The sequence below is a fragment of the Monodon monoceros genome, unplaced genomic scaffold (assembly GCF_005190385.1).
Source record: "Monodon monoceros isolate NGI ecotype Baffin Bay Population unplaced genomic scaffold, NGI_Narwhal_1 Super_Scaffold_19, whole genome shotgun sequence".
NCBI classification, from domain to species: Eukaryota; Metazoa; Chordata; class Mammalia; order Artiodactyla; family Monodontidae; genus Monodon; species Monodon monoceros.
Genome location: NW_021703775.1, coordinates 67694888 through 67709594, shown reverse-complemented (window position 1 = coordinate 67709594; position 14707 = coordinate 67694888). Strand labels below are relative to the sequence as shown.

General features: G+C 54.5%; 1 protein-coding gene across 1 annotated transcript in view; it reads left to right on the top strand.

The window, feature by feature from the left end:
- The first annotated feature begins 6 nt into the window (after positions 1-6).
- Positions 7-14707, top strand: part of KCNK3 (potassium two pore domain channel subfamily K member 3) — a 37292-nt gene continuing 22591 nt past the window's right edge. Inside the window, exon 1 of the mRNA XM_029232468.1 lies at positions 7-384. Coding sequence (XP_029088301.1) covers positions 102-384 — 283 coding nt within the window. The 5' untranslated portion in view covers positions 7-101. The remainder of the gene's footprint in view (positions 385-14707) is intronic.

Below are 14707 nucleotides of genomic sequence, written 5' to 3'. Positions count from 1 at the left end.
GCAGCCATGCCCCAGGCCGCCTCCGGGGCAGCAGCAGCGGCGGCCGGGGCCGGGGCGCGGGCCGGGGGCGCCGGGGGGCCGGCGGCGGCCCGGGCGGGACGATGAAGCGGCAGAACGTGCGCACGCTGGCGCTCATCGTGTGCACATTCACCTACCTGCTGGTGGGCGCCGCGGTCTTCGACGCGCTCGAGTCGGAGCCAGAGATGATCGAGCGGCAGCGGCTGGAGCTGCGGCAGCAGGAGCTGCGGGCGCGCTACAACCTCAGCCAGGGCGGCTACGAGGAGCTGGAGCGCGTCGTGCTGCGCCTCAAGCCGCACAAGGCCGGCGTGCAGTGGCGCTTCGCCGGCTCCTTCTACTTCGCCATCACCGTCATCACCACCATCGGTAACTACTCGCCGGGCGGGGGGCGGGGACCCAGGGGCTGGGCGCCGGGTTATGGGGTAGTCCGGAGCCGGCTGGGGCTGGGGGGTTCCCCCGGAGAGAGTCTAGGCGCCGAACCCCGCGCTCCCAGAAACCCGAGTTCAGCCTGACGTGTCTGCTCCGTAGGGACAGGGCTCGGGGGAGGCGTCGAATCCTGGCTCCGGACTTGACTCTCCAGCAGGGCCAGCCCTAACTTGTCCCTGCCAGGCTGCGAGAGGGCCCCAGGGGACTCTGAAGTGTGTGAGAGGGGCAGGAGCGACGGGCGGCGGCTGGGGAGGAGGGGTGTGGCCGCGCCAGGCCCTGGAGCAGGGCGCCGAGTGTAAGTGGTGGGGAACGCTCGACTCCTCCGTGTCCTTGCAGATCGGCTCCCGGACCCCAGCGTGTCTACACCGACTGGGGCTTCAGGGAGACGTGTGGATGCAGGTACTTGGCACTCTGAGGCACACGGGGACGCTCTGGGTGCCTGGAACACTCCATAACTGTGGCTATGAGTACTTCTTGGGGTGTGTGTGTGTGTGTGTGTGTGTGCGTGTCTGCGTGCACGTGTGTGCCCAGCGCCAGGAGTTTAGGCTCTGCCAGCCAGTGCCTTTAATTTTCTTAGGGCAGCAGAGCTGGTGCTGGAAGCCAGACCCAGCCCTGTCTGCCTTCTTTACTGCTGTCCCAGGAAAACAGTCACCTCACAGGAATGGCCCCAGTTCTCTTCTTCCAGCCAGGGCAGACCTCAGTGTAGGAGGCCACACACACCCAGACTCTCTCACAGTATAGGCACAGGTGCACACACAGGCACACACGCAAGCTCACACAGGACATACACGGGCACACACACAAGGCGCACAAGTGGGTATCCAAGAAAGAATCTCCAGTGAGGCCCTTGATGTGCTATTCAGGTGTCCAAACAGGGATAAACACCTTACCCACTCCCAAGACTATAATTCCAGCCCAGCTCCATTACTTGTCCCATTGTATGACCTTGGGCAAGTCCCTTCCCCTGCCCGAGTCTCAAGTTCACCTCCAGACAATGAGGGTTTGGCCGAAATGATCTCCAGGGCTCCTCCGGGTCCTGATGTGCTCCCAGCCCACCTTTCCCCAGAGCTCACTAGGATGCGTCCAGGAGCTGTTTCCTCCATCTTTCCCATTCCTTCTCCTCTCCCTGGTCCTCCTCCTAGCCTTGGCTGAGCTCCCACGGGCTCATTGCCATTTGGCATAGCCCATGACAAGATGGCAGTGTTTTCCTGGGAGTCAACAGGAGCCGAGAGGGGTAAAAGGCAGTACTGGACGCCGTCCCTGCCGTTTGTCCACTGCAGGACTGTCCCGAGATTCCGCTGCTCTCTGGAGACCGCAGGGAGCTATGCTATGTGGTTTCTGGAAGATGATGAAAAGGACCCCAGGAGTGGATGTGGCCCAAGTGGGGGCACCTCTGGGTCCTGCTGATGCTGTGAGTTTAGTGCAGGATGGTCAGACTCAGGTCTGCCCAAAGAGGAGCCTGCTTTCCTGGGAAGGACCAGACTGGGTTTTGTCTGGCGTCTCCTCCCCTCTCCCACCTCCCTGCCACCTGCCAGGGTTTCAGGAGCACGTTGGTGTGTGCCCCATCTTTCTCAGTACCCTGGTCCCCAGCTCCACAGTAACCACCCAACTGACCTCCTTGCCTCCAGCCTCATTCCCCTTTAGGGCAAGCTCCCGAGGATAATGCTGCCAGAAAGAATCTCCCCAAAGCACAGCTCTGACCATACCAATACCCTTCTCAGAAGCCCTCAATGCCCCCCTGCTGCCCATGTAATCCATAAATCCATACTCCTCATCCCAAATTTTCAGGACCTCATACCTGGCTGCAATCTCTATGTCCAACTTAATTTCTCACTTCTTACTGACATGATCTCTCCACTGCAGCCCAACTGTCCCTTGAGAACACCTGAAGTGTGCCTATCTGGCATGCCTTTTTCTCTGTCTTCTATTTATCTTGTCCAAGCTAACCTTCCAGGTCCGGTTCAAATCCCATCTCCTCCTTGAAGTCTTCCAGACCATCCCAGGCCACTGGCTCTGGATGACTGCAGGACTTACTGTCAAGACCAGCTGAGCGACACAGTGTAGGCTGTTTTGCACAGCTGTTTACATTTCAGGGGGTGTATTTGGTCTCTTTAACCACAGGGGGTGTAATTAACCTCCATGGGGGCAGGGCCCTGTGGTTCCCATCTCTGTGCTCGCAGTGCCGGCACAGTACCCAGCAATACACAGGAGCACTCAGAGAATGCTACTGATGGGTTTAAGGTGTGCAGAAGTGAGACGGCATCATCCTTCCCCTCCATCCCTGCCGTTTCCCAAAGTGTTTGTAGTCCTCACCAAGAGAGATGCTAAAAGCTGGGGGTAGAGGCAGACAGAGTGTGGTTCTGATGATTTTTTGTTTGTTTGTTTGTTTTTGCGGTGTGTGAGCCTCTCACTGTTGTGGCCTTTCCCGTTGCGGAGCACAGGCTCCAGACGCGCAGGCTCAGCAGCCATGGCTCACAGGCCCAGCCGCTCCGCGGCATGTGGGATCCTCCCGGACCCGGGCACGAACCCGCGTCCCCTGCATTGGCAGGCGGACTCTCAACCACTGCGCCACCAGGGAAACCCTGATTTTTTTTATTTATAAGGAGCTTGGCAAGAGGAAAGAGAGCATAAAAGAACCACCCTAGTTCTGTGGGGGCCCTAGACTGTCACTGCCCACTCTGCCCCACCCAACCATCACTGGCTTTTTGTCACCTCTCACTCTGGCTATGATACCTGGCTGGGAGCTATCCATATGGGCTCAGATCTAAGAAACAGCTCTCTGGGCTGTGATCAGATGGTTGGAAAGGGCCCTATATTAGACTGATCTTGACCCAAAGGCAGCAGTCTGTGTCCACCTGACCCCTTTGGGGACACAAATGGGTCTCCTGAGAGACTGGGAGTCCCTTTGGGATAGAATAACGACAAAATTTCCCGTTCATTCAGTGCCTTAGTGATCACAATGCACTTTCATCTCATTTCTTGAGTCTCAGCCTTCATAGCTCAGGGGAGTTGCCAGAGCAGGTACTGTTAGCTCCCTTGCACAGATGAAGGCATGGAGGCTCAGGAAGGGGAAGGGACTCCCTCAAAGTCACGCAGCTGCTGAGCAGCGGAGTTACTTAGAGCGAGAAGCAGGGACTCCTGACTCTAAGCCCAGTGTTCCTTCCCCTGCTGGTTTCTTGGCCGCTTCCTCTGCCTCCATATGCTGTGAAGCCCAAAGCCAGCCAGGATTGGCATGGCCATGACGTGCTCAATCGTGCCGGCTTGCAGGGCGCTCATGGGCAGCCCCGATTGGTTGAGGGTCAACAGGGTCTGAGTTAGTCATTCACCTGGTTAGTCACAGTCACCACGAACTGCGAGGATTCCTCCAGCTCCCTCGTCCCTAGTCTCCCAGACAGGAAACCCTTCCTTTGTTGGGCCCTAAGTTCATCAAATGCAAAGGGAAACTCTTTTTTGGGAAAGCTTAACCTCTCTAGCTGTTGAGTCATTAGGCTCCTCCGGGGCCCCAGCCACATCTATTCATAGCCTGGAGGCTGTCAGAGCAGGAAAGGGCCTTGAGATCAGCTGGTGCCACCCCCTCCTCTTACCGAGAAGGAAGCAAAGAGGTGATGGGAATAGGGTAGTCAAACCTGACTCGCAGGCCCCCGCTCCTTCCGCTTGTGCAGACTGCTTCTTTATTTATTATTATTATTAACAGCAACGACAACAATACTAATGGCAGCCGCCATTTGTTAACTACGCTTGGGCAGCCTGTATACAAGACACTTCATTTATATTCCCGTTCAGTTCTCTCCCCAACCCTTCAAGATGGGCATTATTATTCCCATTTTTCCGGGGTGGAACCTAAGGCTCTGAGTGTAAATGACTCACCATGGCCTTGTGACTTGAAAGTATAGATTCAGTGGAGCCTCTCTGAGTCCCATGCCCTGTATTTTTTTACCATTTCTTTCTCTACTTAAAGAACCCAGCCCAGACCCTTGTACTTTGGGGACGCCACGTAGCCAAGGCTTGTCTCTTCCTCTGGCAAAATCCTCCCCAGAAAGAGAGGGCCTCTGGCTCCAACAAGCTACAGCCAGCCTCTGCTCCCCTGCACACTGGCCCCTGACCAACCCAGACCACGTGCCACAACTGTGCCCAGCACCAGGCCCTCCCGGAGACTGCCATGGGCTCACAGGTGCCCGTTCTCCCACCGCAGGTCCCTGGATTCCTTGTGGCTCTAAGGCAACAAGAGGCCAGGTGATTGATTAAGCTGATGGAGCTGGGACAGAAAACCTTCTGTTCTGCTTTCTCCCCAGCTTCCAGCAGAGCACAGGCTCCCATCGCCCACCACATGGCCTGGGAATCCTTAGATTGTGAATTCAAGCAGGTAGTTCATGAGGGAACCTGTACTTCTTACATCTTTCTAAGAAGGAGGAAAGTATAGGAGTGACCTGCCACACACCAAAATCCCAGAGTCCTCAAATAAAAAAGTGAAAGGAGACAGTAGCAGTCATCCAGACATCCAGAGAGGTGAGTGACTTGCCCAAATTCACACAGCAAGTCGCAGGTACAACCCTTTGGGTGCCTAGACTAAAGATCTCACCATCACCCCAGCCTGTTTTCCTCACGACCCCCACTTTGCTCTTAGCACCAGGGCCTCCGTCCGCTTATCACTCAGCTGTTCCCAGTACTCTCTTGACTTCCCGGGGGATGGAGGGGCAGTGCAGCCTGAAACGGTCCCACTGTCCACTCTCAGTCAGTATTTCCTTCCTCGCTGCCCACAGACCACCCCTCTGCTTCAACTGTACAGCCTTTCCTGAGGGTGGCATATGAACACGGGTGCTGGCTTAGAAGCCCGAGTGCCTGGCTTCATCACTCAATCCCCCTCTCCGCTCGCCACCTCCACCGCCTGCTACTAGCTGTGTCACTTTGGACAAGTTACTTAGTCTCTCTGAACTTGCTTTGTCATTTACTATATGGGAGAATAATATCTACCTCCTAGGATTAAATAGGATAATGTGAAAGAAGTGCCTGGTACAGAGTATGTACTTAATAAACAGTACCTACAATTTTAAGTGTTATCATTTCTCATGTATTATCACTTTCCCTACAGAAGGGAACTGCTCTGTTTCCCAAGGATTACTATGACCACAGCACCTCTCTACTCCTTCCTAACAGGTGGGGACAGTAGGATTGGGGACCAGAGGCTGCCACACCCTTCCCTTTATCCTCCTAATCTCACTCCCCCGTCCCAGGCTTCCCAGATCCTCACTCATGCCTAGAGTCTGCCTGACATCCAGGCTCAGGGGCAATGCTCCCTCCTCTGAGCAGGCAGACCCTGCAGCAAACCAATCAGGGAGAGTGAGGTGCGCAGTGGTAGAACCCATCCTGGATTGGAGCAAGAGGACAAAAGTTCCAGTTCCACTTAGCTTAGCTGCTGGTCCTCTATGACCACCAGTTTCTTCATCTACAGAGTGGACGTATTTGATCAGAGGTCCTTCTGGCTGCCATGCCTCCTGCCTGCACGTCCAGTTCCCACACGTCATGATTCGGGGCTAGAGACATGGAGGGAATGGGGGCCAGAATAGGACAGAAATAGCAGACACATGCCTGGCCACAGTGGGGACAGGACAAACACAATAAGTATTTTCAAAGAAAACATAAACAAGCACAGATGAATGTAGTGCAAATCACCACTAGAAACAGCTTTCAGCTGGCAGCACAAACGGTAAATCTGTGAGTTGATTTTGTAATAAAAAAAAGTAAAAACGATTTCCCTGCCGTCAGCCAGCAGCAAGGGAAGAGACCCAGCTCTGACTGAGATCATGATGAGTTTAGGCAAACCTCAGCAGAGACCCAGGATGGGCACTCCCTCCCTCCCACCCCACCCCTGCCTTGGATGCAGGGAACGGATGTGTCTATAACACGTCAGACTCTGTCCGAGGCACTTCTCACCTCCTGCATTCCCACAACTGCCCTGGGAGGGCAGGCATTTATCATCCTGTTATGGTCAAGGAAAAGAAAGCTCAGAGAGGTTCAAACATTGGCCCAGGACCCTACAAGTATAAAATGACAGTAACAGGGCTTTACACCCAGGGCTGTAGGAAGTATCTTTTCATGGAGTCGTGCAGCGTCCTGCTCCCCACGGAGGCTCTGCTGTCCCTCTCGTATGAATGTCACAGACAATGGAGGATGGGTATCAGGGTCATGCAGGGCACTCAGCTGTGACCTCAGCTTCAGGATATCACATCCTCAGGACTATGGGTAGAGCATTTAGCCCAAAGAGAAATTAGTTAGCTCCACCTCTCTCATTTTACAGTGTGGAAACTAAAATTCTGATTGGAGAAGAAGGGAACCCTGTTTACTGATGCCTCCTTCCGTGTTGTTCACCACCCCACCCCCAGGCTCATAGAGAAGAAAGCAGACTGCCAGCCGGCCTGTCCTGCTTGCCTGGGGCCCCCTCCTCACCCCTTTGTTAGGCTCTGGTCCTCAGCACGTGACAAATGCTTGTCGTGAAGCGAAGGTCACCGGCCCAGCTGATACGGCCACCTCCCAGCCTGTCCACACTTCCCCGTGGTCCAGAAACTGCCCATGCTCAGGCAGCTCCCAGGTGGCTCCCGGAGACCTGCCCCTCACCTGGAGCCACCCCGAGCCCCTACTGCTGCAGTCACGCCTTCACTTTCCCATTTCCAGAGCTGGCTTCAGCTACCACCTGGAGCCGACAGCTTTGGTCCTCCTGGTTCTGTGGCCCCTGGGATCCCCACCACGCTGGGGTCGACTTCCCACGCTCCCCCTTCACCAAAGCCAGCTCCTTACCGCCTGCTTCCCACTCCCGCCTCTTCCAGTGACACACAGGGTCGTCTTTGTGAAGAGACTGTATGGATGCAGGGAATATAAGGCAGGAGCCTGGGCTGGGAGCTAGAAACTGGGTTCTTTCTCTCCCCTTAGACAAATCATTCTCTCTCTCTCTCTCTCTCTCTCTCTGCTTTCCCCCTACTCATGAGAGGCATAGGCACTACCCTGCTGGGCTTCAGTCTCCCCATTTGTACAAAGGAGGTGTTCCCCAGGGGAAACTAGAGAAGGCTAACTGAGCAATATGGAATTCTCTACATTAGTACTTCTCCCTTGGTCACCTCTGACGATTTGGTTGATCTTGTTTAAATGCAGATTCTGAACCAGTAGGTCTGGGATGGGGCCTGAGAGTCTATAATTCTCACAAGGCCCCCAAGGGACACTGATGCTGTTGATCTGTGGTTTACACTTTGAGTAGCAAGGATCTAAATAACCTGGAGACCTGACTTCTGAGAACAGACCTGAGGTGGGGACTGTGGTTTTAAGAACAAGATTGTGTAGAGCTGGAAAGGTCCTTAGGAATCTGGTCATGGAGTGTCAGAGCCAATGGCCTCAGAGCTGGTGGACCCTCCTCTGAGGCTGGGGCAGGGCTTTGGTTTGCCCCAGAGGAAGTAGATGCAGAGGTAACCTGGGTTCAATCAGAGAAACACAACCAGCTGGATATATATATCGATAGATAGATAGATAGACTTATGTGTCTTGACTTACGTGATGGTAGTTGCTGGCTAGGTGAGTGAAATCTATACGGCAGGACATCGGGAAGGACAGTCTGGAACTCTCTCCAGCTTGGGCTGAAGCTGCTGTTCATAGGCAGAGTTTCTTCTTCTTCAGGGAAGCCTTGGCTCACCTCTTAAGGTCTTTCAACTGATTGATTCAGGTCCACCCAGTGATCCAGGATAATCTCCCTTACTTAAAGTCAACTGATTACGGACTTTAATCACATCTACAAAATGCCTTCATAGCAACCCCTGGATCAGTGCTCAATTGGATAACTCAGAGCTTTAGCCTAGCCAAGTTGACACATCAAAAAGATCATCACGCTACCCATATATCACACTGGGGACCTCAATAAGTGACTTTTAAGGTTCTTACCAACCCTGAGATACTTAGATTCTTGATCTTCAGAGAGGCAGCCTAGAGACTTAGAGCACCCAGAGTGGGACTCATCTACGTCCTGGGGACCCCCAGACCCTCTGGGTCACCTTCCAAATAGTACTGACTTTAGCCTTCATTTCAGGTTTACCAGACTTCATTTTCAGTTTACTAAAAATCATTGAGATCTTCTGAGTGCCAGACACTCTACCAGGCACCAAGAGAATAGAAAACTAAGATCCAGATCCTTCCCCAAGGAGCCCCCGGTCTGGTGGAATCCTGAAACCACAAGTTGAATGGTATATATGCTAAATCCTAGTGGAGTAACTCAGAATAAGGATCTGAGAAGGCTTCCTGGAGCAGGTAGTACCTGAAGAAGGCCTAAATGAAGAATGAGAACTCCAGTAAGTGAGGATTGGCAGTGAGAGCTTTCCGGGGTAAGGGAGCGGCATGAATTAGGCTGGGGCCATAAGTCTGCCCAAGGAAAGGTGGGTGGAGCCAACCTTGGAGGGGGCTGAGTGCTAGACTCTGGCAGGTGGACTTGATTTGACAAGAACTGGAGGAGGGAAGTGATAGACTCCAACCTGTGTTCTCCTGCCTGGATCCTGACCAGGGATCAGGATGGAATGCCCCTATGACCCCAATTGAACCACCAGCTGCCTCCCTCATGCCAGGTGAACCAGTGGGTCACCTCAGTTGAACTAGTGGGTGCCTCATGACCCCAGTTGAACCAGAGGGTAATGGCAACCTGAATCCTGATTATCTAGCTTCAGCCCCACCCTGGTCACCCAGCAGACCTCAGCCAGCCCCCAGGAAGTGCTTTCACTTCCTCCCCTCTCCATGATTCCTTTTCTGGACCAAAGATCCACTCTGGAGCCTAGACCAAACCCAGGCTTATGGATGGTGTTCAGGAGGCCCTGGGACAGCACTGAGCTGAAGGAGACGATACTGTCCCCCACTGCTGTGTGGACATTTTCTGCATAGACAACGCCAGGCCCCTGCTGCACGGCTTGGCATGGACTCAGTGTCCCTCTTCAGGAATGTGCAGGGCCTCTCCTGACCACAGCTCCGATGCAGAAATAACCATCGCAGAAACATCCGGAGAGGCGCATTCCAGCCCGCTGGCCACAGGACCATCTGGGAGGCTCTCTCCAGAGACCCCAACTGTCAGGCCCTGGTTGAACAGCCCCAAGAGGGTGATGCCAGGCTTCAGACAGGAGGCAGCCCTCTCCCCCAGGACGGTGCTGTCCTCCCACCAGGGCAGGCAGGGCTGGGTGGTTCCAGGCAGGAGCAAGTCTCAGATTGACACAACAGATCCGTTCTCACTTGGACCTATTCTGTCCAGATCTTAGACCTGACATGAAGCCGCCACACCCCACAGAGCCTGCCTCAGTTTCCACGGTCATGAACCAAGGCTGCCATTCACTGGGAGGTTTCTCTGGGCTGAGCCCGTTACATGTATTACCTCATTTAATCTTCAGAGCCACCCTATGAAGATGACACTATTACTATTCCCATTTTACAGAGGGGGACCCTGAGGCTCCGAGGGGCCAGGGCAGGCCCGCACAGGTGCGCTGCTGGCAATCAGCAGAGCAGGGGTGTGTAAAGCAGGCCCAGCACTCGCTTTATAAAACGCTTGGTCACACAGTATCTCTCCTGAACCTCATAACAACCCAGAGGTGTAGGTGTCAATGAAGAAACTGGACTTGAGAACATAAGATCACTTCCCGTGACACAGAGCCAGTGAATGTGGAGGCAAGAGTCAAGTCCAGACCTTCCAACCCCAAGACCAAGCTCTCCCCCGAGGAGTGCTCTGGCACCCTGTAGCTGAAAGTGGGTTGGATGGTCCGGATGTTGGGGCATCGTAGAAGTGGGTGTTGGCCTATGGAGGGTGAAGAGGATGGTGCTGGGGGGCAGGGGGTGGCAGTCGTCATGGAGTGGCCTTAGTTCCATGCATTTGAACAGGAGGGAAACCTGAGACTAGAAATGAGAATAGAGTGATGGTTCTTAAGAACAGCCAGTGAGTGAGAGAAGGGCCTGGTTGGGGGTGACTTGGCAACTCACCTCCTCCCCGGCGTGCAGCGGGGAGGGCAGGGAAGATGGCCCCTGCATGCTGAGTCGGACGCTGGTCCCCATAGCAGTAGTTATTTGGAGCCAGAGCAATGGGTGTCCGGGCCTGAGCTAAGCCCAGGAGTCTGTGAGTTTTAAAAACTCCCCTGATGAGGGGAATCTGCAGCCAGGTTTGGGAAGCACAGGAAAGAAGAGAGCTTATTCGAATCAGCGTTCTGTACTTGGGAGGCTGGGCCACTTGCCAGCCAGCAGCTAGCATTTTCTTTCTGGGTTTCCTTGGGACTTGAGAAACAGTCAAGGGGCAGCTGAGGAAGAATCTTTGGAGTTCACAAGCCAAAGCTCCTGGGGTGAGCCAGGTAGCAGAGACCCCAGGAGACAGCGGGTGGCCCCAGGAGAAGGGCAGGTCCTACTCTTCCCAGAGGAGAAGGGGACCGAGAGGGTCTCAGTGGGGGTCATGGTACAGGAGGTGGCTCCTCCATGGCTTAGCTCTCAAGTGACCCCAGGGAAGGGGGTCAGCCCCCTTAGCTGTGTGAGTATCACTCACCTGGGAACAAAGTGGGGGGCTCTAGCCTGGCTGAGCCAGCCTGGCCCCTCTTCAGCATGACCTTGCATCGTGGATTTTCCACCATGAGGGCTAGACAGAGGAAGACCCTCCGGGGCTACTCTTGGTCCTTGGTCTACCTCCAAGTGGGGCCAGAGGAAGAGAAACCTGGACGTAAACTCAGTGGCAGACCTCCTTCCCTTGGGTGCCCAGCTCAGTGCCCCAGACTCCTAAGCACTTGTCTTCCCTGGGCACCAAAGAGTCCCTGACGTCCCCTATCTTCCCCTTAGGATCGTCAGTGGGCTACGTGTCATTTCTCAGAGCTGTGACTGGTGTTGTAGCACAGCTGAGCTAAGGAAAGTGGGGGACACAGACCCTTCTGCTGTTTCTCTGCTCCTGCCTGGCTGTGAGACCCACAGCAAGTCACATCCCACGCTGGCCTTTTCTGCAAGGGACTGGGCTGGTGATGTCTGAGCCCCTTACAGCTCGGACCATCTCTACTCCAACTCAGCCAGGACCTAATCCTGGCCTCTGCTTCCAGCCCCTCCTGAGATGCTCGCTACCCAGGGTTACAATCTCTCCACTTCACCGCATGATGGCTGAGCCCTGGAGGGACTTCCTCTGTGTCCAGTCCCAAGAATAGAGCCTTGTCCAGGACCTCCAAGTCACCCCTTTCTGGAAAGAGCATTTCTGACTGTGGCCGCAGCCTTGCTTATCAGCAGAGCGAGTCCACTGCCCCAACCCCTGGGACAGCTGGAATGCGGGAGACTCCCGCCCAGAAAGGGGGGCCCCCTAACAGCTGGCAGCTCCCACAGTAGTCTGTGGATGGGGTGTGGGAGGAGCAGTGGTGCTGAGAGCCTGCTGACCCCAGCCAGCACTTGCAGGCAGGAGGGTAGCCAGGAGAGAGGCTGCAGACAGCCTTTCTTCCCAGGTTGCCCCTGGACCTGAGCTGGCCTGGGATGAGTGCACTGGTGGCTGTTCCTACAATCCAGGCCCTCGGCTAGCTCAGAGGCTTCCAGGGTCCTGGGAGCTAAGGTCCTGCTCGTGGACCAACCTTCAACATCCCACCTAGACCAGTGACCTGCTAGACCTCTGAGCGGCTGGAGTTAGCCGCATGGGTCCTCACAATGGTTTGATATCTCAAAATGTTCTTGGGCCATTACACGATATGTGTGTGTTGCAGAGCATACGATCACATTGCTCCACCTTTGGCTGGAATGGGGTCAGTTCAGGGTGCTGACGCCAGCATGCTCTTGCAGTATAAGGGCTCAGCTTGGCAGTGGATGGCATTACTGCAATTCCTGGCGTCCTTCAGATTCTTTGAGAATCACCAATTCAGCCCAACCCTTCTCTCTTCCAGATGAGGAGACTGAGACCAGGGCAGGGTGCAGGGGGAGATGGGGCGTGGCCTGCCCCAGCCACCAGCAGTGCGATATCAGAGCCAGTCCTCAAACTCAGGCCTCCTGACTCTTTCCACTCCCCCAGCACCCACACAGTCATTCCTCCATTTTCTTTCTTTTTCTGAGCATCTTCCATGTGTTGGGCACTGTTCTGGGCCCTAGGGACTCAGCCCTGGTCCTCATGATGCCTACATTCCAGAGGAAGTTGATAAACTACGTTATGTGATCACAGAAAAAAAAAAAAAGAAATCATCCCAATGGTGACAAGTGCCAGGAGTCAGTAAAACAAGAGAATGGGGTAGAGAGTGATGGAGAGGAGGGATGGGCCATCTGGGAAAGCCTTCCAGGGAGGGAGCCTGTGGAATGCAAAGATCAAGGAGGAACCTTCCGGGGTGGGGGCGGAGCATGGGAACAGCAAACGTGAAGTCCCAGGTAGGCCAGAGCTGACATGTTTGAGGGACAGGAGCAGAAAGGGCAGTGTGCCTGCAGCACGTGCTGAGCGAAGGGGTGGAAGCATGGGAGGACTGGATCTTGCAGGGCCATGGAGGCCATGGTCAAGAATTTGGATTTTACTCTACATGTGATGGAAGCCACTGGAAAGTTTTAAGCAGGGTTGTGGTGTGATATAACTTAAATTTTTACCAGTTCCCTCTGGCTGCTAGAGGTCAGCTGGTTGTAGTAGAAGAGGGAAGCTGGGAGATCCGTCAGGCTGCAGTTGAGTAACTTGAAAGACAGAATGGTGGTGGATGGGACTCGGGTGGAGACTGTGGAGACTGTAGAGAGAGGTGGATTGGGGGTGTGTTTTCAAGACAGAGTTGGCCCGACCTGTTGATGGATAGGATGTATGTGCTGGGGGGAAGGAGGGAGCCATAGGGCTATGGGAGTAGGGGGAAGGGAATAATCAGTGGTAATCTTTGACCTGAGCAACTGGATGGAAGGTAAGCATTTACTGAGATGGGAACTAAAATTCAGAGAGTAAAAGGTTTGTTAAAGAGATGAGATTCCAGACTTCTTGTTTTAGACATACAGGTTAATTTTGAGATGCTTATTACAAATCCATGCAGGCAGCTAGACAGACAAGTCTGTAGCTCAAGGGAGAGGTCAAAGCTGAGATATAAATTTAAGAGTTATCAGATGGCAATAATATTTAGAGTCATGCAACTTGATGAGACCAGCCAGGGCGAGGGGAGAATGGGAGAGAAGAGCCCAGGCCTTTCCTCCAGCACTAGGAGGTCAGGCAAGGAAGGGGACCTGCCAGGACACTGGAGGGAAACCTGGGAGTGCAGTGTCCCAAGGCCAGGAGGCGTTGTTTTAAGAGAGAGGGAACTGTTAGCCAGGCCAGCTGCTGCTGGGAGGTCAAGTTGGATGACGGCAGAGAAGCAGCCAGTGCGCTTGGCAGTGCGGTGATCACTGGAGACATTGACCATGAAAACATGGTGTAACTAACACGTGAACAGCTTGTTCCAGGAGCATGGGGAGAAGAGAGTGGTAGGGCATCCTTTGTATTTGACCAGCCTGACATGGTACAGAGGGGCCAGGTCCCAGTAGAGGCAGGAGAGGGAACAAACAATATCCCGGCTCCCCATTTTCAGGCCTTTTCATAAATGCTTTACAAACCTCCTCCTGCAGAGGCCCATGAGGTAGTCATCATTATGTCCATTATGCAAATGAGACCCAAGGCCCAGCAAGATTACTGGCTCAGGACACCCAGCCAGGTCCCTGAGTCCGGGCCTGTCTGACCCCAAAGCCCCTGCCCCCAACTGCCGCTCTGCCTGTGTCTCCCGGCTGCTCCTTTCCCCCGCCCCTCCCATCCATCCTTGTCCTTTGATCATTTCTGTTAGCTTCCAGCAGTCTTGGCCTCTGCCTCCCTCCTCCGGGAAAGCTCTGCTTTTTCTCTTTGATCCTGCACGTCTGTCCTCGGCTGCGTCCTCTGCTGGGCCCTGTGTCCCCTCCTCCCTGTCGCTTCAGGATGTGCTGAAGGTAGGGGATCTGCAAGAGTTTCTGAGAGCCTTGTGGAAACCTGGGCTGCGGGATGAGAGCGTGGCTCCTGCTTCCCTGACCGCCATTGGGGAAAGAGCCTGGGGGCTCCTCGGGCCTGGCTGGCAGCAGACCAAGCCCTCTCAGCACTAAGGGTCCAGAGACACGAGCTCACATGCCAGGGATGTCTGTGGAAGCAACTAGGAGGGGGCAGCCAGGAGGGCCGTGCATTCTTACCCCGACGGGCCAAGATGGGCCTCCGAGTTCTTCTCAGGAGACAGTTACAATGATTGGTGCGGTTCAGGAGTCCTAAATAGGGAGATGTAATCGGCAAAACCAGCCACCTGGCTGCCAA